Here is a 26,913-nt window from a genome sequence, read left to right as displayed (position 1 = left end):
TTGAAGATACCTTATTTGGAGTGGGAAATGTGCATTAGAAATTGATTCATTCGCATGGAAAAGGGTATTGATTTTCATGGAATTTCAATCCTCAATACTTATCAAGCACTGTTCGTGGATGTATTGAGTCTAGAAGTAAGTCTCAATGAATTTAAGGTGTTTTTTTAACTTCCAACTCGAAGCCAGATGCACATTTTTTTCGATTGATCTAGAAAATTTGAAAATTATGCTATTTTAATGAATTGCAAAGCATCAATGGCTGTGAAAAAAAATTTTTTTTTCTTTTTTGTATTGATTTGCAGTGATTACGATGACAACCAAAAAATCTGTTATTCCAAAATTTAAAGTTCTCAATACTCGAAAATCGATTTAAAAAAACACAATGACGCATTCTGATTTAGTTACCGATAATTGGTTTTACCTCATGAATCGAAAATGCAACGCGAACAAAACCAAAAGTTCAAGCAGTGTCGATTATATCTAAGTAGAACTAATGCTCATGACATGCCTGAGTCTCAAATCCGTATTTTCCAATAAATTAGGATTCTCTTATTTCTCTTTGTTTACTCCATTTGTGTACATTCAGTATTAGTGAATTTTTTTTGTATTTTCCAATATTTTCTTCGGTGTAGACCGACAGTAATATTCTTCCTTCTTCTTCCTATTTTCAATGGCATTACCCCACTTGAGATGATACCGATCTATGGCACAAAAAACAATTGCTATAACACCCGTTAGTTTTTGTTTATAGCCCAATGGACTTCCTTTTCACTGGACCACCAGCTGTTTCGCCACACCGAGCCGCTACAGCACGGATGATTCTTCTTCTCGAATTATTATTGTACGGAGGTGTTTACTAGTTATGAACTTCCCCGGAAGTTTTGCGTTGCAGATAGAGCCGTTTCTAATGTTCGTCTTCACAGTCAATGCAAATATGTCAGTTGGGAGTATATTATTCATTTCCACTCAAGTAGATTACTTTGATCGCTTCAAAGGACATCTATAATTTGTTATGTCATTTTGTTCGAAAAAAACTGAAGCTGATCCCGGGTAATTTCCTCAAACAAACACTTCTCACGAAGCCGTGTTGAGTTCGCAACGGGGTTCGAAACTGATTCGAATTTCAGTTCAAGAACGCTGAATCTAGATTAGAAATTGGCTTTGAGCAATCGGTTTGACAGCAACTACGGTGGAAACTGGGTAAGGTTTGACACTTAGCAGAAATTTTCATTATTATTGGTCTTTTTTTATTTGTTTGCGTTAATTTTGACGTTTACAAGCAACCAGTTGGAAGTGTTCAACAATGAACTCATTGCTACCGAATTTTAGATGCAAACATTACAAAATCATTTGTCACATCAGTATAAAAAAAAACAAACAATAGAAAACAGATTTGAACGAGTAAAATCACGTTGACAAACACGATTTTTATACACACAATTTCGAGACCCAAACCACGAAAGCGCATTTTCGATCGAGCAATTTGAGTAAAAATATTTTTCAACTCGCAAACTAGCAGTTACAGAACAAATTACAAACCCGTTAACTACTCCATCCACTATTGAATAATCGAACAGGAATAGGCTGTTTTGTGAAAATTTATTTTGCTGAACCAAAAGCTTTTCGTAAATGCACAAATCTTTCGATTAAAATAAAATGGTACGTACCATTGACGATGATCGGTTCTGATTCTGAGCTTATACAGTCGGCGTGACCTTTTCACAACGACTGAAAAGCAAATGAGTACCTTGTTTCGAACTTTTTTATCTGTTCGATGGTAAACGTAGTCTTGTTAACGAAAAATAAAATAAACAAAGGTTCCTGTTTGCTTCTATATCGTTATGAAATGTCATCGTCGATATTTCCCCTACAGGAGCTAATATTTACACATACTCGAACACTAGAGAGGGAAATTTCGCTACTTTAGAAATAATCATAGAAAGCTGAAGATCGTAGATTGAGTACAAGACAACAATGAAATTCCGTTGGGAATGATCTATTCGTTTTCAATATATGAAGCAGAAAGCGAACAAAAAAAAACAATTAGTGCCAAAAACGATGTAACCCAAACAGAATTAACTATCATCACAACAAGAGCAACTATGAAAACTAATCACACCAAAAACAAAATATATGTAATAGCATTTTAATCGCATAGATGAACAAATTAAAACAGGTGATAGCTAGGATTGACAAACCACTATGGAACAAAACAATAAGCTTATAACTACACTCGTCTAAACCTGCAGCAAAATAATCACAAAAATGCAAATTCAGAATCGTAAAATGATTGCAATTCTCGATGAACATTAGAAAAGGTCCCAAGTGCAAGTTTCTCTTTGTTTACTTACTCTTTTAATTATTACGACATATTCCTGTATTTTCCAACAATTTCTTAACTGCAGATCGAAAGTCGATGAGTTCAGTCGTTATTCTATGTTAAGAGTTAGAGAGATGGATGGCCCATCGGACCGTAATAATCTAAAGAGAAAGTAAGCAAAGAGAAACTCTCATTTGCACTTAGGACCTTTTCTCGTGTTCATCTTCAATTATCTGTCCAGAGTAATGCAGATTCCCAACAATAACTGTAATCTAGAAATGTGTGTTTCCTCGTGACTACGAAGAAACAGAGCCTGTAACGATGGAATTATCCGAACCTACGTCTACGTGAAATATGCTTATGAAAATGAGTTCAGTTTTCAATTTAGTATTTTTATGACAGAAGAAAAGAAATAGAATTGGTAGGACCCATAACTCTATGAATTTGTTTATGTTAGTACTAAATACCATGTGATAGAAACGAGAAAGGAATAAGGCCCAGCAAAGAGTGGAAGTAGATAAAAACGAAAATGTGCTTGTAGGGTAATTGGAAAACGGCAAATAAATGCAGAGAAATGCAAAAGTTTTAACAGTACGAAGAACTGAGATCCTGTTCTCGTCGTCATCTCAGTCCAGTAGTGATAAATAATGGGAAAAAACCTTCACTCGACTGTTGAAGGTGACGGTGAAAATAGGACTCATTATATTTTCTTGTAACATGATGATAGCGTTGAAAAATATTACGAAAAGCAAAGATCCCAAATTACTGCCTTGTAGAACTCCTGATTTGTTAGATTATCGGATGATATACTGTTTTCCAATTTCATGCGTAGAGCTCTTCTGGAATAAATATGGATTTATCCCGGACATCAGATGCGCAGAAAATTTTGATCAATTTTATCAAAAACAACTTTTAGGTCCCTGTAAACGACATTTAGCTTCCATGCTGGCAATACACTGGGACGTAAATATAACCAGATTTGTTGTAACTGATTGTCCTGGCATCAATCCATGTCGATTAATTGAGATATAATTTCTTTGATTGAATTAATATGCCAAGATTGGACAAATATTCGATTTTTCATGGTCGATTCGAAGTAGTACTCAGTGGTCATGCCAAAACAGCGGTCGTGCCAAAGCAGTCAAGAAATACACAACTGCTACTACACATATAATCTGTTATCCACTCTAGACAGTACGTTGTGCAGAGTTTGATACACAAAATGGAAACTCTTGGTATGACAGGAAGACATTTTTGCAGGTATTCCAAGAATTCATTCCAAGATTCATTCCACTTCATCGCAATGTTATGCACAAAGGAATAGATTTGGTAGGAAGACTGCTAGATGTAATCAGACATCTTTTTGGTTTCATCCAGGTCTTGTTTTTCGTAATTCTGGATATATTTCTCGATAATGGTAGTGGGGCTCTATTTGCACGAATCTGTGAATCTGTCTGTTGAATTGTAGTACAAATATACAAATAAACTAATAGCCCTCGGACGGCTCTAACGTTGTCAACTTCGGTGGAGTGTCGACCGTTTTATCAGTACATCAGTGCCACTGATATCAATTCCGCTAGCTGCAATGTAATTAATTATTTTAAGCTCGTTGTTGTTGACCCAATAACTAGATGCAAAAACACTTCTTCCACATGGCACATCTTCGACGGTGAGTTCTACGTCGTGTTTTGATCCATAATCCGTATTCCATCTTTCCCTCCATCGGATTAATCGTTGATCAGCAAATGTAGTAATCATGCTAAGAAACAAAGGACAAATTTCGCGCCAACTCGAACAAATGTTGGCAGCACCCTCTCAAGTTTCTCATATTCTGGACATGTAGACTTCGTCACTTTCATGCTTTCAAAAGGTTATAATGGCAAATCCTACAAAAAAAGTATCGTACAAGAGGATTATCTATGGTGACTTTCTTTCAATTCTAGTCTTTGTTAGTCGCATCAATGTACAAAAGTTATAGTATTTATTTTTATTCATCGCATGCTCGAATCTCTGTGGTTCATTCCCGGGCACAAAAAAAAACTAGCGATCGAAGCTTTGAATCAGACATGTAGTGCTCGTTTATTAATATATAGATTCATCTCACTAGTCAACGTTAATTCCGATCAAATCCATGCTTCACCGGTTGGCAACATGGAACCTCTTAAACATCTCAAGTTATCCACAAACTTAAATACCTTCATTCTTCAGCAGTTTTTCTTTGTTAATTAATAATTGTTTGCTCCCGCGTTGACCGTTCCTATTCGATATTTAAATAATCACGCAAGTTCTAACGATAAAAATTCAATTCGTAGTGAACTAAAATCACATACAGTGTCGGCCTCCAGATTGTTACTCTCCTAAACATGTCGGATCACTTTTCGGATCCTAACTCTTAAACCTATGATTGTTCACAGAAACTTTTGTGTCGTCCTTTTCATAAGTAGATTTGTTTTTCGATTCGAAAACATAAGCATTTACCGTCTAACTACATCAGGTGGTCGATAGGAAATTAAAAAAAAACATCTTCCTTAGATTTGTTTTTCTCCGTTAATGGCGTTTGAATTAAGTTCGCTAATCGGATGGCGCTTTCACATCCTTTTCTGTTCTGTGCGTTTGATATCGTAATAATGGTTGGGGAAAGAAAATCGTCGATAAAGAAAGATTGCGTTAAAACAAAAAGTTACCTCTCATTTTTTTTCAGCGGCGCATCTCAACGTCAGCGTCGTGTCTTTCTCTCTGTTACCAATCGCATCTCGTTCAAACTTCTTAGAAAAATATACTATTAACATCAATCCTAGGATAAATGACATCACCGCCGGCTCCTCCTTCGGCAGTGTTCCGCGCACTTCCGCCTCCATGGGATGCGGTTCCGGTGCTATGAGAATGCACCGGAAACTGCGGATACTGGGCGGCGGTTGCCGTTCCACCGATATAGTAAGGATACGTGAAGGCCGGATCGTAGTAGGAGTAGGTGGGTTTAGGCTTTTTGCGTTTTCCCTTGGTGCGCTGCATCCGGGCAGTCGATTCATCTTTGTCGTTCGACGGAACCCCACCCGGTGGACGTTGGACTAATCAAAGAATACGGTTACAGTGGCTGTTTTGATTGCCACCGTCGGAATTACTGCGGCTAAGTCGGCCACTACCACTACTACTGCTGCTACAATCCAGTGTAGCTGCCAGCGATGGTACCTGGTTCCACAGTAGATGGAATCTGGAAAAAACGAATGAATGGCATTTGGTTTATAGTAGCTCAAACAAAAACTGAACCAATGCTCACTTCTCTGTCTCGGGAATGTCATTGTTGACCAGCAGTTTGGTTAGTCGTATCGCTCCGCTATCCGGCACCGCACAGTGCTTCTGCAGATAGGCTAGCGAGAACAGTTGCTGCTGGTCGTACCGCCGTAGACCGGCCTGGCGACGCCACTGTCTCAAACCGAGTACATCGTAGGTGGTCTTTTCCGATATTTCACTTTCGAATATTCGCTCGTTACGATCGATCTTCGCGAGCAGAGTGCCGAACGCTTGTCGTAACATGCTACCGGCGGATAGTTCCAGATAGAGATGCAACTTGCTCGCGTTGGAGATCCGTGTCGGGTGGAATGAATGTGGTAGGATTCTGGGAAGAAGAAAAAAATAATCATCGTTAATCGACGGAGAACGCGAACGAGGACAAAACCCCGACTTACTTGGTCATACACTGTTGGGCTTCGTCGTCGAAGACGTTGTCCAAAATGTGCTTTGGTTGATTGGTCTCGGTATTCCGGAATTGCTCCGTCAGCGTGTTGATGGTGTCGTGAATAACCAAGGAAATGTCCGCTCCCAATCGGGCAAAGTTTAGTGATCTGGAAAATAGGAGAAATAAATTCTATGATTCGCTAGTAGAGTTAATAACGATAAAGGGGAAATCTCACATGGGATATTTGTAGTGGAAGTACGGTTCTCGGGTCTTCTCCCGCGAAATTATAATCATATTGAGCCCAATAGAATACTTCAGGTGAGCTACCGGTGTCCAACGTGATCCGAAGGAGATTGGCGGATAGAGTTCCGAGGCGATTCTGCAAAGGAATTGTATTAAGTGTAAAACGGTTGAAGAGTATTCCCATCAACAACAACGAACCTTTCATTTTCCGTTCGATTATCAAGCATTCGATCCATCATTAACTTCACAAAGCCCCACTGACTGATCGCATTATCGACGAACATCATTTCATCCAGTACCAGCTCGTTGTAGAATTCATTGATTAGCTTTTTGCTTTTCAGTAGCTCGCCGGGAATTCCAATTTGAACACGCATCATCGACAGCTTGTCGGTGATGAATTTCGTTAGTTTCTCGTTTACCCAGTTCGCGTTGATGATGGCCGATTTGTACTCGTCTCGGATGTGGTAGAATATCATCTTTACCAGCTCGTCGTCGTAACGAATTTGATCATCGTTCACGAGCTGTGAACTGCGGTACGGATCCACCACCGGTTGATGTTCCACGTATTCCCGCTCGCTTCGATCGTGCACTATCAAGCCCGGATTCTCGCGGAGTACCTCCAATCCGTACGGCATCCACTGCTGTACCACTTTGGTACAGAAATACCAGATCGGTTGTTTCGATTGTACCCCGTACAGGACTTTCTCGAACTGTTGCATCGACAGACGGAAGTCACGGGACAAATACGGCACAAAATGCCTTATGACCGACCACATCACGAAGTTGTTCAGAATTTCTTTGTCGGTGGTGGTGATAATTTGGGAGATCATTTTCAGCACAATCGGACTGTTTACCAGAACCTGAGTGTTTTCGGTAATTTTCTTTTTGAACATGGCCTGGGCCGTCTGGAGGATTGGTAACTGCAAAGCAAAGATTATTTAATACTACTTTTGAATGTCGGGGCAGTAGAAAATAGCCTACCGAAGGAGCTTCATCCGCCAGTTGCTGCATGGTTCGAATCTGCGGTATCGATCCATTTCCACTCGGTTCTCGAAGCACGCTCATCACATCCAGGGCGATCCGACGTTCGTAGTTGAAGATCATCTTAGCGTAGTCTTTCGATTTGATGGTAGATGATTCCACCAGAATGGCTAGAATGTCACGCAGGTAGGTGTGGTATGCTTGGATGATCTACGGAAAGAAACAAGCATTAGAACAAAACGACAGAGCGGCTTAAATCAAGCAACCTACCGGATGTCGTTCCTCCAGAGTATAGAAGTCCTTGCTGGGAAGGCCCAGTTCACCTTCGCTCACGGTGATGATGTAATCGTAGGGTGGCGCATTGCGACTGTCGATTCCCAGTTTGAAAAATGGAGTCGCCCCGTACTTGGGCTGTACCTTCTGCAAATTCTCCCGTAGGTCCCAGTGGGGATTGTTGTTGCCGAGCAGCATTCGCCAGCCACCTGTATGAGTTCCCATATTCGTAGCGAAGCGGAGATAGAAAACGAAAAGAAATGTTATAAAAGTCAATCGAACCGGTTCTAATCCGCGTCCCAAATTAATTCAGTCACTTCGGGTTTGGGAGTAGTCGAATTTCGGTAGATCATTGCATATTCATGAACATCGTTTGCCGACGATTCCATAATCGAGCGGTCAGTTTTGAAACAACTTATGCGCGGTTGAAAGAATAAAAAATCGAAACATTTCATGCTTAGTTCCATTTGCAAACATATTACTTATTAGACATATCAACTACCCAATGGGGATCGCGAAATGAGACACTAAAATCCACCGGATTTTGCTTGAAAATCAAGTTCGATTTCCAACCTACTGACATGACGTGAACTATTGGTCTTTGACCCCCATCCGATGTAAATTTAAATAATCGACCGTTTTAAAAGTCGCTGCATTTAAAATTGATTGGCAATAATATTTTGCATGCCGATCGTTAAGATGATATTTCAATATTCTATCGTCATCGTCATTTCGTTTTGTTCCATTTGGTGGGGTATTAAAAGTGCAACAGAGTTATGAAAAATAATTTGATTTATGAGATGGCTTATGCTAAGACCGTTTTACAAGTCAAATGTGATCCGTCATTTTTTTTAAATTTTTATGTAAAATAAATAAGTCTTTGATGCTGCAACAAAACGAAATAACACTTCGGATCACAGACGCTGTCATTCGAGCTATCAAAACTTGCGATATCGTGTAGTGTTCTACGATAATTGAACAGCCCCGCCTCATTGCAAGATGTTCATCAAATTGTTTCAAATGTCAAATTTGGGTACATTTGATATAACACATCACTCAAAAAGTAGTGCAACTGACACACAGATGGAGCTGTCATTGTCAACTACATGTCATTTTCGAAACAATGAATCAAAAACCATGTGTTGATTCATCATTGCTTCTTGATGAAACGAAAATACTGTACAAGCTCAACAATGGGTTCAAAAGTGTTTTCCGGAAAAATCATTCGGTTTGCTGAATTTAACGCCATTGTCCAAGTACCATGCGGCGGGTGGTTTTAGGACATTTTTTATGTAAATTTTGAAAATTTTACGAAAACCAAAAACATACCAACCTTTGAAAAACGCATATCTATCCACAGGACAAAAATGGCTGAAAAATTAGGAGGATTTTCCGAGTGTCATCAAAAATAGCGCTGAAAAATGAATGTGTTTATGATCTTTCACAATTATTACACACACACACTTAAAAAAATCCCTGTGATTTTACATCTTATTAGATGCACATAAATGGTGCGTCGCAGTTCACGCAAATTCACGTGTAAGAACATTTAATATTGTGTCTAAAGCTCCATGACATGAAATTCGTTGAAATAAAAAAAATAATACTGATAGCAACCGCCGCGACTTGAACCAAGAATCATTGGATCGCATGTTAATCGACTGAGCAACAGAAGCATACATCTGCTTGGTTGGTAGAAGGTACATTTAAATTCGTACAGTCGCACATGCTAGCATACTGCAAGTTACAGTCGAAACCAGTAAAATTCTAGCTAATCTAACATTAAGTCAATACAAATTAAATTTTCCGTCATTTGACGAAATAGGTCTTTATGAATTACATCGTATGAGGAATTAAGTCACCTGTATTATTCATTTTTTTTGGTGTGCACATTCAAACTGAAGCGGATTGCACAATTGATTCTATTCTGTGGAAAAAACTTCACAAAACAAACAATCTTCCGTTTATAAATTGAATTAGCAATTAGCATAATTTGTATTTCAATTAGTACTTCCAAATCGTCAAAATACAACGAAATCGGTTATATGGAATTCGTTGATTTTCTTTGAAAAACGTGGAAAGCCTTTCCAAAAATGTGTCTGAATGTAACCCTTGCAGCCAGAAAAAGGTTTATTCGAAAAAGAAATATAATATCATCGCATTATTTGTCAAAAAAAATTGTGAAAAATCACAAAAACAATCATTTTTCAGAACTATTTTTGATAACACTCGGAAAATGCTCCGTATTTTTCCACCATATTTGCCCTGCAGGTAGAAAAACAGTTCTTCAAATGTCTGTATGTTTTTGGTTTTGGCAAATTTTTAAAAATTTCCATCTAAAATTTCCTAAAACCACCCGCGCGCATGGTACTTGGACGATGACCTTAAACGTCGTCGTACAGACACACCGATGATGGTGAACGTTCTGTTCTGGTCATCCAGGAAACATAAAAAAGTCTACAAGGCCATAAAGATCTCCGAAGGCAGTGTGTTTACAATTATGCATGAACATTGCACCACGAGAAAGCTCTTTTTAAAGTGACTTCCGCGTTAATCCACAGTCTTTCAAAAATAACAACGTGTTGATAATTCAGAACAGTATTTGGCAAGTTTTCCAAGTAATAAATCAGATTTTTTGCGTTGGTATGTGACAATGGATGAAACAAGGATCCATCGCTTATTTCCGGAATCAAAACGATCATCATCTGAGTGGAGTGCAGCCGGTGAACCACGTCCACGGAAGCGTCCAAAGACACAACAATCAGCTGAGAAGGTTTTGACTTCAGTATTTTGAGATGCACATGGTATAATCTTCATCGAATATCTCGGGAAAGGAAAAAAAAACAATCGATAGCGAATACTACATAGCGTTGTTGGACCGTTTGAATGCAAAAACGTCCTCAAATGTCAATGAAACAATGACTGATTCACTAAAGCAATGCACCGATTTACAAGTTGATGGTAAATTTAGTTGATTGAACGAATTACACTTCGTATTGCTTTCTCATCCATCGTATAGTCTAGCTCTGACCCCCACTGACTCTCAAAAAAAAAGATGCTCGCCGGTAAGAATTTCAAACTCAAATGAAGAAGCAATTACTGAATGTTAAGCATATTTTGAGGCAAAAGATTAATCCTTCTACTCGCACTGCATCGAGAAGTTAGATAAACGTTGAAATGGTTGCATTGCTCTTTAATTTTGGCAAAAAAGTGTTTTTCCTAGTTAGTCACACGACTTATTGCGTGATGTGTTGCCTGAAACAAACAATTTGTTGTGATTCGCAATATACAGTTAGAAAAAGAAAATAGACACTAGACGAAATCGGAAAGCTCTTCTCAAAGTAGGTGCCGCGTTTACTCACATTCGATCAAAAACAACAACGTGTTGATAGTTCAGAACAGTGTTTCCATTATCCCAAGTAATAAATAAGATTTCTTTATGTGACAATGGATGAAACTAGGATCCATCACTTCACTTCGGAATCAAAACGAACATCATTTGAGTGAACTCGCGAGGTGGCGATATCAGTTCAACAGAAATTGCTAATGCACCGATGAGTCGAATCCGAAACGTAGAAAACCTAATTGTAGACCTTCATCCGAGACAACGAAGTTCGACGAAAAACTCGGGGTTTTTTCTTTCCCACAGAGAAAAAAGCTATACAACCACTGTGAAACCCGATTTTTGAACCGAAGTACCACATACCATTCGAGTCAGTTGGTCGAGATCACAGAAAGTCTGTGGGTATTTAACAAAATTCTGCACTCGAATATATCGGAGAGGGCTGGATCGATTTTCTGAATCCTTGATTCAAATGAATCCGAATTCGACTTCCGGTTTCAGAGTAACGCGCTGAAATGTGCCAGAAAATAAAAGTTTAAGTTGAAATGAAAGTTCTTAGTAAACCCAGAGAACGCTTTTACATTTTATTCGAATACAATTTCCGGTTCCAGAATCACCGGTTGATGAGCATAAACATTTTATTTTCTAGAACGACGCTGTGAAAACGGACAAAATACTATTAACTAGCCGTATAATTGTACAATTGTGCAGATCTGGTTAAATGATGAAAAAAAAATGATTTCAATAATACAGGATCTTAGTTCTCGATTCCGGAAGTATGTGAAACGATGGTCGAATGTTCCAAAACGGAATTCATTTCAATTTCTTAGAGACGACTAGACCAATTATCACAAACATGAATTCAAATGAAAGGTATGATACCATAGTCCTACAATTAGCTGTATAGTTTTATCCGAATCCGGCGTCTGGTTTCTGATAGACGGATCTATCTTACTGTAGCACATTTCAGCGATGGATAGTGGCACCAATTCCGTCCAAAATATCACTCAATCAAAAGTAGTCTAAATGTCTTCAGAAACTCTTGCTGATGAAACTTCGATTCCATCGTTCAGTTGGTCACGACAAGCTTCATTTTATGACTACAGTTGCAAATTCTTTGCCAGATCATTAGTTTACGTAGAAAATATTATTGGCGAAAGTCAACTTTGAATTTTCCGGGAATGTTTCTCAGCATTGCTTCCGCTTGGGTACGTGTACGTAACCCACCATCATGTTCGAATTAAAAAAAAATTCAAGTCGAGTTACAAAAAACACCAAATTTCGATTTTGATGAAATTTTGTCTCAAGATAAGTAATTGCATTTTCAAACAACCGTTTATACACTGCAAGATGGGTACTTTAAAAGAAACTGAAAATTATTACAAAAACTGTTTCTTGTCCGAACAGATTTTTCGAAATCGAACTAAACTGAAAGTCATAATCATGCAAAAATACAATGAAACTCAATTTGTGAAATTTTACAGAATACTATTTCGCCAGTTGCCCAACATTTGCAAAAAGGATAGATAAAAGTTTAGATTTTTTTAAAGTCAGTCAAGATCAATTGTGAAAAAAACAATGTGTGCAAAGTGCCTTCTCGTGAAAAATTCTACAAGCCCAGAAAGTTTTAAAAAAAATCTGAACGGGTGCTTCCAACTCCGAATATGATTTGGCGCGAAAATCTTAGAATCAAATTTAACACTGAAAAAAATCAATTTAAAAAAATTCAAGTCATTTCGCTCTCTTCCTCAATAGCACAACCTCTGATCGTGGCGTCGTTCTTGATCATTTAGTGAGAAAGCAACTTCCAAGTCTCTCCCTTTTGCCGTAGTGCACAACTACGGGTGGTTTACTTCAGCTGAGCTCGTTTCACCGAAAACCGGATCATCGAATTTGTCCTTTTTACCGAAAAGCAATTCATTCATTTATTTTTTATTCTTGTGAATATGTCGCTTTCAACATTCCTATTTTTAATTGAACTAATTGTTCTTGTTTCAACAGACCAGAGCTCTACGCTGAAAGTATTTATTTACAGTTTTTCATAGATGATTCAGGGCAAGAAGGTCGAAGGCCACGAATGTTACCAGAGACTCGTAGCTTCTACAAATAACTGTTAATTGGTACGAAAAATTTGTTGAGCCGTTCGAATCGCCTCTTTTGATCGAATGATGAATACTCAGGGATGACTTTTGAAAATGTCATTTAAATGTCTCAAACACCTTGACAGCTGACATTATCCTTCCGTTATCTGCGTTTTATCCATTCTAACCAACGACGAAAATTCTCATGCTACGATATTGTTTTTATTTCCTTATATAAAAAAACTACTTTCAAATGATACAAATTTGGTTGTCACGGTGACAAATCGTCGAACTGAACCTGCCGGTTCCAACTGTTGTTCCTCTGACCTTTACTTGAAATAGTTGCGGTTAGCTCAAGCTCGTTCTGTGAGGCCTTTTGCGTATCATGCGTTTGTCGGCAATCTTGCTAAAGATCGAACAATTACAAAATTATCGAAAACAATTGTAGCCGCACTAAAATTGCTCTTGTTTGCATCTGAATCGGTGATCCTCCTGAAAGTGGTAACCAATTTTTCAAATAGATTCTGACACTTTTCATAGAACCGACTTGGTTTAAATCAGACAAACGATTGCGGTTTAAGTCGGGTATTAAATTGTTGAACATTAACAACCGAACGATTATCCGTGAGTACAAATTGGTGAGGATTCCTTCTTTGGAATTCCTCGTGTAGGCTATTGAAGTGGTATTACCGAGTTGATCTGTTGTTCGGGTCATTTGTCAAATCACGGAGCAATTTCTTACTTCTGAGGAAAAAAAAAACGGCTGGGTAGTCAAAACAGATCTTTGACACCACTTCATCGCACTTCCGAGAAGCGATGACTTCTTCCAGCGAGCAAAAAAGGCTTTTGATTTTGTGCCAGTCAGGCGCGCTCTGAAGTGTTGAACTCAACGGATGGAGCATGAAAAAAAATCACAGATCAAGGATCCCAAAATGTGATGGAACCGTTGCATCTAAATCGCACAGCTCTATAAAGAAGCATCGATTTTTGATTAACGGTTTGAGTAGCTTCCAAACATCAAATCGGCACAAAACAAATTACCAAAAAAATTAAGACGGAGCACAATTCTGATAGTAGATGGCAGCCCAAACAAAAAAAAAGATCGACCATACTATAATGATATACTATTAACACTTCTATCTGCCACTCCCCGCTGTCCCCCAACGGAAATGATTGATGATTATGGTAAATTTATTTGCTAAACCCCAGGAAACTTGAGAATGTCAGATTGATTATTGTATCGTCTGGGGTCGATCACGGGTGTTATTGGGATAGGGACGGTAATTTAACTAAGCAAAATGAAACCACTGAGCTTAGGTAGAAACGTGATCACTGATATAAGTCAACTTTATTTCTTCAGAACTATCTTTTTCGATGCGGTACGTGTGACCGGTCAGTTTGGCAGGTAGAAATGAAGAGAACCAAGGTACCAAGTATCAAAGGCTATTAGAGATATAACGAGCGTGAGAAAATCAGCTAATAGTATTGCCACCAAATCAGCTAATAGTATTGCCAACAACGGCTTAGATTGGGGCGCGTTCACGAACAATTTTAGGTGGATTCTGATTTGAATTCAAATTAAACTAAATCTAACATGACCGGCCACCTGAAATTAACAATTTCACTAATAACTTAAATCTAACAATATTTCATTCAGTATAATTCATTCATATTTTAAACAATGCGAATCCGGGAGATGTTGAGTGTGCTCTGCGTTGACTTCTTCATCTTCGTCGAAGGTATCAGGTAACAGGCAAACCTTAGATGCAGGGCGTTTGAACGTCCCAGATGATGTGCGAAGAACCACAACTCGTGTAACATCGTCTTGCCCAGGAATAATTTCCTGAATGACAGCTAATGGCCAGCGATTCGGGGGCATCAGCTGGTCTTGAAGAATCACCACCTGGCCAACCTTGAGATCAATCTTCGTCGGGTCTACTCTAGCTTGTTGTTGAAGTTCTTTCAGGTACTCGCTGCTCCAGCGGAACCAGAATTGTTGCACCTTCTGCTGGATAAGCTGAAATCGGTTCAATCGATTCATCGGCACATCTCTCCAATCGGTATCAGGAATAGCTTGAAGTGAAGTTCCGATAAGGAAATGTCCGGGAGTTAGAACCTGTAGATCATTAGGATCCTGTGACAGCGGAACAAGCGGCCGAGAGTTCATGCAACTCTCTATCTGGGTCAAAATTGTCACCAAGTCCTCGTAAACCAAGACACTGTTACCTAATTGACGCACGAGATGTCGTTTGGCAACCTTCACAGCCGCCTCCCAGAGACCACCAAAATTGGGGGCACGCGGGGGTATCATATGCCATGTAACTCCCTCCGTTGCGAGACTAGTAGCGATACGGTGCGTTTCGTTGCGGTTGGTAAGCATTTGATAAAGAGCATGAAGTTCGTTTTTGGCACCTATAAAATTTGTACCATTGTCTGAAAAAATGTGAGCGGGCCGACCTCGCCTAGCCACAAAGCGTCTTAGAGCACACATAAAGGCAGATGTGGATAAATCTCCGACTAGTTCAATGTGCACAGCTTTCGTTCTGAAACACACGAACAGGGCAATATAAGCCTTTGTTGGGGTAGCCTTACGATTGATAGTTTTCGTATAAACTGGACCACAATAATCAATCCCAGTGCGAGAAAATGGGCGGCTTGGAGTGACACGAGCATTCGGAAGCTGCCCCATGGGTTGCTTTACGGGTCGTGGATTAGCACGAACACAGCGATAGCAACTACGAATAATACTACGTACAGCTCTTCTTCCATTAATTGGCCAGTATTCATTGCGAACAGTTGATAGTGTAAGTGCCATTCCCCCATGAATCAGTTTAAGGTGAAACGACATCAATAGCAATTTGGTAAAATGATGGAATCCTGGTAGTAATATTGGATGGCGAGTACTGTAAACCTCCTCTGAAAGTCTAAGCCGGCCACCGACTCGAATTAATCCGGAACTGTCTAGAAAAGGGCTCAACAGTTTCAGACATGATCGTTTTGAAACATGCATACCTTTCTTGAGATGATTAAGTTCTTGCGCAAAGCATTCCTTCTGAACAATCCGTATCAATATCATCTTTGCCTCATCTAACTCGTGAATTGAAAGTGTTATGCAAGTTGATCGCTTCCCACCCTTAGAGTTGTTGATAAATCGTAAGCAGTAAGCGATCGCTCGTATCAATCGATGGTAAGTCGAAAAACGGGTTATCAAAGGGTTAGGTGGAGGTATTGAGTGAACTAGAAGAACGGTTCTTTTGCGCTCAAGCTCTTCGTCAGAGTGTGTTAACATTGACCAGTTTTGTTTAGGCCAAATAATGCTTTCCCCCTGCAACCACTTCGGTCCATGCTTCCAGAGATCACTATTCAAAAATTGTTCCACCGTCATACCGCGTGATACTAAATCAGCGGGATTATCTGCACCAGGAACATGAAACCATTTGCAATCATGAGTTACTTCTTGGATATCTGCTACTCTATTCGCTATAAAAGTCTTCCAGGTGTGAGGTGGGGAACTGATCCAATGTAAAACCACAGTTGAATCCGACCAAAAATGAATTGAGGAAAACTTCATATCTAATGCAGAACAAATCTTTGCATAAAGATGTGCTGCTAACTGGGCAGCACATAATTCCAGACGAGGGATGCTGCGACGTTTCAAAGGGGCAACCCTTGATTTTGATGCCAAAAGTTCAACCTTAACAGTTCCCAAAGCATTATACGATCGAGCATAAACACAGGCCCCATATGCTGCTTCTGATGCATCTGCGAAGCAATGTAATTCAGTTCGTCCTTCACAAAAGGCGTATCGGTTGATACGAAACGAAGCCAAAGCAGGTAGTTCCGAAACAAAATCCTTCCATCTATTGCGAACCACATCTGTCACTTCTTCATCCCAATCTAATGATAACGTCCATAACAATTGAAGAAGCATTTTAGCTCGGATAATAATCGGCGCAATCAAGCCAAGTGGATCATATAGACGAGCAATAGCCGAAAGAATATTTCTTTTGGTAATCGTAGTTGCAACAATATTTGTATTCATATCAAAACGGAATAAATCAGTAATCGGCTCCCAACTGATTCCTAGTGTTTTTATTGCCTCTTCGGGATCGAACGTTCTGCTGGATTCCGTGGCTAAATCATCAGGTGAAATATTCGTTAGAGTATCAGGAATATTCGAACACCATTTCCTTAAACGAAAGCCGCCCAAACTGAGCAAGCAACTCATCTCTTCTCGCAATTTCTTTGCCCTTTCGACGCTGGATTCACCACTAATGAAGTCATCCATATAAAAATCCTTTCGTAGTGCAGGAACAGCGAGTGTGAAATTTTCACCTTCATCATCGGCGAGCTGTTTTAGAGTTCTGGTGGCTAAAAACGAAGATGGTGCCAAGCCATAGGTTACAGTGGATAGCTCATATTTGGCAACGGCATCACTTTGTCTAAATCTCCATAAAACTCTCTGAATGGAGCAATCATCGGGATGAATGGAAACCTGACGGTACATCTTCTCGATATCCGCCAGTAACGCCACCTTGTGTTTTCGAAATCGTATGACTAAGCTTAAGAGATCGTCTTGAATTACGGGTCCAACCAAAAGGGCATCGTTCAATGAGTGTCCTGTACTAGTTTTTGCCGACCCGTCGAATACACTACGTACTTTAGTTGTTGTACTCGAATCCTTTAGGACGGCATGGTGTGGGAGGTAAAAAACGTTGGGAGGATCAATTTCATTCGATTTTAGCTTGTGCATATGTCCCAAATCTAAAAACTCTGCGATAAAGGCATGATATTTTTTCTTTAAATCATCATCCTTATCTAATTTCCGTTCCAGGCTTTGAAGCCGTCGGAGTGCGTGAGAATATGATTCACCCACCATATCGGAAAAATTCTCTTTTTTGGGATATTTAACAATATAGCGACCAGTGGAATCTCTCGTTACTGTATCTTTATAAAAATTCTCACAAAATTGTTCGGTTGGGGTGGTGGTAGTCCAATCCAATTCATCTAATTTCCAAAACCTTTCTAAATTGCGATCAATTGACTCTAGGGTAGAGACACAGCAACTTACAATTCGGGTATCATTCCCAAGGTCTGCTTTACCCGAAATAATCCAACCAAAAACACTTTCGATTAATATAGGAGAAGGTGTGCCTAAAGTCATCCTACCACCTTTTAGCATCGTATAGAAATGTTCGGCTCCGATTATGAGATCCACTCTCCTGGATATATTGAACTCGGGATCGGCAAGTGGGAACTCACTGGGGATGTTCCATTTAACCCTTGATAAAGGAACAGCTGGAAGCTGTGAAGTGAGACTGCGAAGCACCAAACAGTCGATCGGGCATGAGAAATTTCCGATTCTCGATTTAATCACGGTGGACACCGAGCCAGTAACTCGCAAGCTTGATATACCAACACCACAAATAGATTGATCGATACGATGTCTAGGTAGACGGAGTTGCTGACAAAGACGCTCACTTATTAGATTGCATTGCGAACCCGAATCCAGCAACGCTCGGGCCAAATGCTTGCCACCAAACTCATCTGAAATAATTACCACGGCAGTCGATAATAGCACGTTCGTGGATTGAGAATTAGCTGCAGCATTGGATGAAACTGGGATAGATGTCTGCCTTTCATCATTCACTATTGCAAGATTGGCGATGCTGTTTTGAGACTGACGAGAAAACAACGGATGCTGTGTTGGATTTTCATTCGACCTTTCAAAACCTGGATGAAGTAACGTATGATGTCTTTTTTGACATAGGCGACAAGAAAAATTCGACGCGCATTTTCGCACGAAATGATCACTTCGGAAACAATTACTGCATATCCGTTTAGTGTTAACCAAATTAAATCGATCCTTCACTGACATCTTCTCGAAAACTGGACATTTGATTAGCAAATGATACTGATTACATGCAAGACATGCGGGTTGCGGGGTTTCTGTAGTGGCGAAGCTGTTAATCCGAGAAGTGGAAGGGCTGTGATGGTTTTGCTTTAATTGCTTTGGAATGACATTTAGTTTACTGTGTTGAGTGGGGGCCGCATCTGCACTAATTAATAATGATTCCATCGCACGGGATTTTTTTGTTAGAAAGTTTATAAGATTTGTATAAGTGGGCTCAACATCGTTGGACACGTACTCCTCCCAATCCTTGAGTGTTCTGTCGTCTAAACGGGAGCTAAGAAGTTGTACTAGCAGACTGCTCCAATGTTGAGTAGGTTCTCCTAATTGCGTTAAAATTTTCACATGACGCTGAAAATCTTCTACCAATGAACGAAGTGCAACTGGGGATTTTGTTGAGACCTTTGTGTGTACCATTAACGATTGCAAGTGTTTCTTCTTCAACAAATACTTGTTTGAATAACGAGACAGGAGGGCTTCCCATGCTACAGCATAATTGTTTACCGTAATCGTCAATGATTCTATCAACTTTAATGCATCTCCTTTCAAAGCAGATCGCAGATATTGGAATTTTTGTATACAGGGTATTTCTGCCGATGAGTGAATTAGTGAAATAAACGAATCATGAAACGTTAACCAGTCGTTTAAATCGCCACTAAACTCTGGTAGTGCTATTGTGGGTAATTTTACACCAACCATATGAGGAACTATTGGACCGACGGGGTTTTGCTGAGCTGGCAATGGTGCAGGAGGAGGGAGCTTTGAAACCAAACCACCTTTAACCCGAAAATAAGTCTCTTCTACTTGTGCCCTTATTTCAACATTAGCAGACATAAATTCTTTCGAATCGTCAAATGATTCATATTCACCTTGTATTGCCTCAAAGTTTTCCATAAGAGTGTCCAGCTTACCTAACCGTATCGCTACTTCGTGGAGGTCTCGATTCTCGTTGTAGTTGGTAAGAAATAGCTCGATGCGTGTAATGGAGTCCATAATGTTCCGCCGTTTCAGCTCCTTTTGTTTCACCTTCTTTTCCGACATGGCGATGGCGTGGAGCTGTAACAATCCAAAAGACCCAGGAAGCACCGATTGATGGATTTTAGTTATTTGGACAGACACTCACCTGTGCCTGTTCAAGAACAGGCCTTGTATTTTGTTATAATCCGGAACCTCCTACAGACTCAATTTTGGGTGGTACTGATTAAACACGTATGATCGCTCGTTAATCCAGTATTGACGGAACTCGGGTTTATAACCTAATCGCTTCAAACTTCTCTGATCGATGTGGTTTCACAATTAGCGGGATAAGATTTCTGGTATAACCGATGAACACGTGTCGGGAGAAAGAAGTTGTTGGGAATTTTCTCAACCTATGGGCAAACAAAACGACCCAGGAAGTACCGCACAGTTGTTTTATATCAGTTGGAGAGATACTCACATGTACCTGTATAAAATCAGGCCTTGTAAAAATATGATTGGTCAGCAATTTTCCAGGTTATCTTTCATCAAGATGGCAACGTTTTCTTCCTTAAGCGCAATTTCCAACACCCGTAATCCTGGTCACGGCACCATGTATCGTCTGGGGTCGATCACGGGTGTTATTGGGATAGGGACGGTAATTTAACTAAGCAAAATGAAACCACTGAGCTTAGGTAGAAACGTGATCACTGATATAAGTCAACTTTATTTCTTCAGAACTATCTTTTTCGATGCGGTACGTGTGACCGGTCAGTTTGTCAGGTAGAAATGAAGAGAACCAAGGTACCAAGTATCAAAGGCTATTAGAGATATAACGAGCGTGAGAAAATCAGCTAATAGTATTGCCACCAAATCAGCTAATAGTATTGCCAACAACGGCTTAGATTGGGGCGCGTTCACGAACAATTTTAGGTGGATTCTGATTTGAATTCAAATTAAACTAAATCTAACAATTATCATACAATTGTTTATGTTAGGTTGTATATATTTTTTAGCGTTAGATAATTTCGATGGCTGCCCAAATTTTTTTTGTTCTAGGTCAATTCTTTATATACATACCTTTTGACTTTCGTTAAAGTCTCTGTCGTCAACTATGTTTTTAACTAAGTTGAGAAATAACAGTATTCAAATTGGTTGAATATACAATCTCTTGAAATTAATTTTTCTTTGAAAATTTGTAAGTTTCGTCTCGATATCTGCATCGAGATATGTTGTATTTTGCACCACTAGTAAAATGGCAGGAAAAGCAAAGAAGTTATTCTGATTCGAAAACCCAAACATGGCCTATTGAAAATATCACGAAAACGAAGAAGACAACTGACATGTTGACAGCAGATAATTTTTAAAGCGGCTTCCTTACTGCAAAAAAAATCACAGCAAGCGTCGTACTAGAATTTTGGATGGACAATTTGTTTTTATTCATTCATTTTTTGGCACGGCTCAGAATCCTACAGACTTTTTGCGCACCAAATTACGGGTTTATGATTAATCGAAGTCATATTGGAACCAGATTAATCAACTAAAGTATTTTTCCATTAATCGTACATGGAAAAGTATCACATCAATCGTTTGATTTTGACATTTACTTTTCAGCAGTAAGAATGACAAAGAAGAAAAAGAATTAATGCATCAAAATTTTGTTCGCGCATCGCGAAAAGCCGAACTACTCGCACGCCAAGTTGGCGGAATCGTTGAATGTAGCCAAATCAATTGTCACCAACGGGTCATGACGTCAAAAGGCGTTGTCTTTTTTATTGTCGTCAGAGCTAATAAAAGTCATTTTCATTGACTCAAAATAGACGAAAATGGCGAGAAATTAATGTCACCCTCAGCATCGCTTGCAAACTATGAGAACGAAATTCATCTCCAGTCAATGACATAAGCGGAACAGTAGTTTCAGAATTGTGTTCTTTCTTTCATTTGCGGTTTTCAGTGAAAGTCCCAAAGTATGCAGTACCGGTATTCAATCGAAGCTTTGAGAATCGAAAATGACAGAAAAAGGTTCCACAATGATTTTTACCTGTTGGTGCTCGAGTTTGTAGTAGTTTTGGTTTCCAAGGACGCTCTGGGATGTAATTACTTCGATTTGTCGTATTTTAGTAGCTCTTTATAGCCAAACATCACATATTTTCAATACAATACATGAAAGAATGAGAATTGAAATTCTGCTGATGCTCCCTGCAGACGTTAGTTTGGTTTCGTCTTGTCATAGAGGAAAGAGTGACGTTGGCAATTATACTCTCTCATTTTTTCGATGAGAAACGAAAATGCTTCGTCTCTCTTCGTTTGATCTGGTGACGAATGAAACAGTAAAACATTGAAAATGAGACTGCTGGAAAGGTTTCTTTCATTGAGAATGCGTGACAATTTTAAGCTCTGATTGTGATAAGCAATTTGGCTGAAAGTCATTTCACTGAAAACCCTTTCGACGAATGACATTTCACCGAATGCCATTTCGATGAATACCATTTCGTCTAATAGGTCATTTCACCGAATCGTGCAATTTTGCTAATATCAAAATTCAAATTAATTTTAAATAAAGAATAATGAAATGTTTACGCCCGTTTTGTTGACCTTCAATCGTACTTCTGAAATACCTCATATTTATAATACCGGATAAATTCATTTCCAAATGTTTAATCCAGAAAGAATATTCTCTTCATCATTTTTACATAAACTCATAATCCTCAGAACACATTTTCCAAGATCCTTGTTGTCTACATGAACTACTAAGCATCAAAGAATTTTTGCAACCGCAAAAATTTGGATTAAAGTGATCAGTAATTTCCAATAGAAGCCCAACCTCTCCGTTCGAGACATCGCACGCAAGCTGTGAGAGTCGACTACAACTGTGCTTCGACCTACGGATATCAACAAGAAGACGTCGATTGTCGGTTTACAAGAAAGCGATGAACAAGAGTACGATATGGACAGACTTTAAATAACTTCTTGATAAGGAATTTTTATACGCCAACTGGAAAAGATTACCGAACATTTCCGACACATTAAACTGTCGAAGTTTTCAAGAAAATATCTCGTGTGGCAGGCCATCTGTTCCTGTACTACAAGAACGACATTTCCATCGCAACCGAGACCATCAACCTTGACATTTATGTGCAGGAGTATCTGGAGAAAAATGTCGTTCTCATTGTGTTAAGCAACACAATTATTTGATTCTGTCTTAGACGAATTTGGCATCTTACCATTTGAGGGAAGAAAATTCCTGCCTAAGAATATGAACCTCTACAACACACTAGAGTTCCGCGAAATAGAGAAATATTGGACTCAAGAAGACGCAAAATTTGATGGACGAGGTTAAACGAAAGACTCGACCATTTTCATTCGCTAAAAAGAAAATTTTGGACCATTTCTTTACTATATTAGGCATGAACTGAACTTGAAAAATAAATATGACATGATTTTTTAAGAAAGTTTGACCGATTTACCTTTTTGTTTGACCATTTTTGATTGCAACTCCCGGAATATTACGCATTGTACTTTGGAAATTACAAATTTGTCAGTTCAGTATTGGCAAACAATGAGTCCTGGATCAACAACACCTCTCATCTTTTGAGTCCGAGGCGGTATTAAGTTAATTTTAGACTTAAGCCACGATTCAAGTGAAGCGTATTCCACAGTGGCGTATCGTCCTAGTCGTGCACTGCACAACCGGTAAAATTGAAGGATTAATAGCATCCCCATCCGCATTCAATTATTTTTTAGATTCTTCATCAATTCGATGAAAGCATATTGGATGGTACTGAATATAAAATAATGAATCATTTTGTACACAGTACAAATCCACTCTAAGCTGCTTGCTTTACTCGTCCCGGGTTGGTGGTTCAATGCATAGGGCACTAGTCTTTCAAACCAGTTGTCGTATGTTCGGGCCCAGAGCTGGAAGGATTCGTAGTGTCAATAGAATTGTAGCACCAGCCATGCAGTGGTTCTGTATACTCTGAATCGGCTGCGAAGTCTGTTGAAACAGAAGGTCAAATTCCACTACAGAAATTACCAACCAAGGCTTTGCTTTGCTTGCTTTACATCCAACTTAAAATTTCAAGTATCACACACCTTCAGATGAGCCTTCAGTGGTTTATGCTTATGGCAGATGAAAACAAATTGCAATCTCAATCGAAGCGATTTTATTGATGAGATTTTTTGACAGAGTAGCTCGACGTGCACCGAATTCTTCCATTGTATTTATGATACGAAATTTTTTTTATTTTAAATATATTTTTTTCAGACCTATTTGTTGTTAACAAAGCTGATTCTCATAGGTAATTAGCGTTTTACAAGGGTTCTCCCGTCTTGACCACAAACAATATAAGATGAAATTGCCTTACGAACCACTCGCACGTCATTCCGGATACCGGGGAAAAAAATCCGTCATATTTCCTTTTCGATGGAAAGAATTTCTGCGTGCTTAGACATATTTCTCGAACGAAATGATCACTGGCCTGCGGGGGAGGGTCATGTACACGTACTTCTATGGCATCGTTCACCACATACACAGGTTATTTAACTTTGTCCGGTAACCTGTTAACCGAAGTAAGTGGTGTTCCTATATCCGATTTAGCTAAAATTTAGCCTAGAGACTACTTTTGAGGTGCCTAATCCTTTGGGTCCTATCGCTTTACAAAATTCGAGATGCCCATTTTTAGAGCATGTAAATATTCAGGTGAATATTTCTCACGGGTGTCGACGTCGAAGCGATTACTTTTTAGGTCGCTCTAGCCACATTCTGACATGTAACATCACCGTTCGATATCTTATCGGGTTCAACTCGAACGGTACCAAATTTCCATCCGTCTTCTATACGAAAACGCAAAACTGCCTAAATTTGAGTACTTTCCATCTGACTTAGGGGCTCCGTTCAGTAACCCAGTTTTGGATAAAGGGGTTCTAAGTTGTTTCCATTCGATACTTGCAAAAGTATACTGAGATGCAAAATATATCTACTGAATGGAGAGTTATACTTACTCTAACTTTGGTTTATTGAACGAAACTTTCACTCTTTGTGTTTTGACAACAATGGAGAAAGTGAATGAAAGAAATGAATCAAAACAATCCAAGAAGTCAATTGGCTCGAGTCAAGAATGACAACTAAAACTGTTCCAATTTTAGGTGCATTTGCCGATACTGACACTGTTCGAATCATCTGATTATCGACAAAACTGGAACAACAACCGGCTTTCGGCGAAATGGCCTTCGGCGAAACGACCCTGACCTCTGACACTTTACCCAATTGGTTATGGCAAAATCAACAGATGTGTTAGTTAAATCAAAAACATTGTTGTTGTTGCCACTAGACTGTGCAAAAAACAATTTGCAATATGTATTGTAATTTTGTAATCTGGGAATCGATGATGGCCATAGTCCAATCCTCGCTACATTCTAGCTAAATAAACGTGTCTCCTGCATCAGGATATGGTGCTAAAATCCTGTTCGTGGGCAGAAACGATCTACAGACAGTGGAGATAATTTTTCGATTGGGATCCGAGCAGCGTTCTATGGGTAATATAGTTTACATACCGAGATAAAAACAACCGAATTCCACTGTTAATTCGTTCAGATTAATTAACATAATTCCAACTGTCAACTCGATCGGCGATGATCGATGATAACATTCAACTGTGCCTGGGACTCTTGCAAAACCCGATGCGATTCTTGCACCTGATGGGTATTTTTTCATACTGATTCCGGTTGAATTCGGGTCTTATCGCAGTCTGGTTTTAAAAAACGAAAATTAATTCATTTTAATCTTTCGCAAACTGGAGCTTCGAAGTGGATTTGTGATGAATATTTATAAGAATTATAGAATGTTTTTATCTGAATCAGCTCCAGAAGCAAACAACAATTTATTTATTTATTTATTTATTTATTTATTTTGCTTCACATTATGAATGCAACTAAGTTTTTTCCCCGACTCTAATGAAGAAATCAAACACAACAGAACTGTGAAACTATCACAAACCAAAACAATCTTTTTGTGCAGTGGGTGGTCGAGATTCAAGTTTTATAAATGCTCATCAGAATAGTCATCTCATCGCTTTAGTTTGTGTAACTTTTGATAGAACATAAACCCAAATGCTTCACATTACTAGAAGTTTGTGAATCCTATACTGACCTCGTCGCCAAACCATATTTAACACCTAGAGCTTCCCGTTGTCTTTTTTTTTGTTCTCTATTGAGGAAACGCAGCTTCAACGATCACCGAAAAAAAGGTCGTTGGCCTTCAGCAAACGACGTGAACAGATTAACGCAACAATCACTTGAGGTTAGGTTGAAATTTTGGGAAAACCAGTTTCCTCCTAGGCTCATCTTTCTGCTAGGTCTGTGCGTTAGCACGGCACCAGAGCTATCAAATCAGGCGCATCAATTTCGAACTGGATCATTTAGGTTTCCTTTTTTGCAAATGTCGAAATCCGAAAACAAATTTGAAGATCAAGGTCACGAACTCAGATGGGTTGGAAATGAAAGGAACAGCAAGCAAGCCTGTTTGGGCGAACAAATTTCCGCAGGTGTTAGTCGAATTAACGCGCCGCTTTTGCAATCGAGACTTCACTCGGATGGAGAAAAATCGGAGCTGATAATAAAAATCGATGCATTTTTTTTATTGAATAACTCTACTCGTCCAACAATAAATAACATCGAAAACCAAACTTCTGCGATGTGTATCGGCTAGAGAAGCCGCCTTCGCGACTGCAGACACTGTGGGACCAGAGATTGGAGTATAGAAGATTCCCATCAGTTGAAATCACCAACCAACCACAATCGTTGTCAGTTTTGCAGTTTGTCTGTCCTTGATCTTCTTGTGGATGCTTAGAGTAAAATGTTTTGCCAAATGCTCCACCGTTTGGCTAGCTAGCTAGCGAAAAGCGATGTTTGGCAGTGCGAAGAATATATTGATATAATGTGCTCCCTTTCAATATTTAGCATTTTTGATGAAAAATGCGATCAAAGATCGGTGATCAGCGCAATTTGTCATTTGTTGCGAATGATAAACAACGTGCTCGAAGAAGCTGTGAAACCCAGAGAGGTATCCCTGGGACAGAACAAGCAAAAAAAAACGGAAATTTAACAAAATTTATTCGGTGTCAAAAC

At 39.2% G+C, this 26,913-nt stretch overlaps 1 protein-coding gene across 4 annotated transcripts in view; it reads right to left on the bottom strand.

Annotated features, from left to right (window-relative positions):
- Positions 1 to 4,284: 4,284 nt before the first annotated feature.
- LOC131426278 (protein gone early) overlaps positions 4,285 to 26,913 on the bottom strand; it is a 140,863-nt gene continuing 118,234 nt past the window's right edge. For all 4 annotated transcript variants that reach the window (XM_058588886.1, XM_058588883.1, XM_058588885.1 and 1 more), the window contains exons 7-13: positions 7,491 to 7,702; positions 7,221 to 7,430; positions 6,438 to 7,159; positions 6,232 to 6,375; positions 6,007 to 6,162; positions 5,598 to 5,936; positions 4,285 to 5,531 (exon numbers count right to left, since the gene is read on the bottom strand). In XM_058588886.1, the coding sequence (XP_058444869.1) occupies positions 5,393 to 5,531; positions 5,598 to 5,936; positions 6,007 to 6,162; positions 6,232 to 6,375; positions 6,438 to 7,159; positions 7,221 to 7,430; positions 7,491 to 7,702 (1,922 nt within the window). In that variant the 3' untranslated portion in view covers positions 4,285 to 5,392. The remainder of the gene's footprint in view (positions 5,532 to 5,597; positions 5,937 to 6,006; positions 6,163 to 6,231; positions 6,376 to 6,437; positions 7,160 to 7,220; positions 7,431 to 7,490; positions 7,703 to 26,913) is intronic.

This window comes from Malaya genurostris, chromosome 1 (genome assembly GCF_030247185.1).
Source record: "Malaya genurostris strain Urasoe2022 chromosome 1, Malgen_1.1, whole genome shotgun sequence".
Lineage (NCBI taxonomy): Eukaryota > Metazoa > Arthropoda > Insecta > Diptera > Culicidae > Malaya > Malaya genurostris.
Note: the sequence above shows the minus strand (reverse complement) of the source record. Positions and strands in the feature narration are given on the sequence as shown.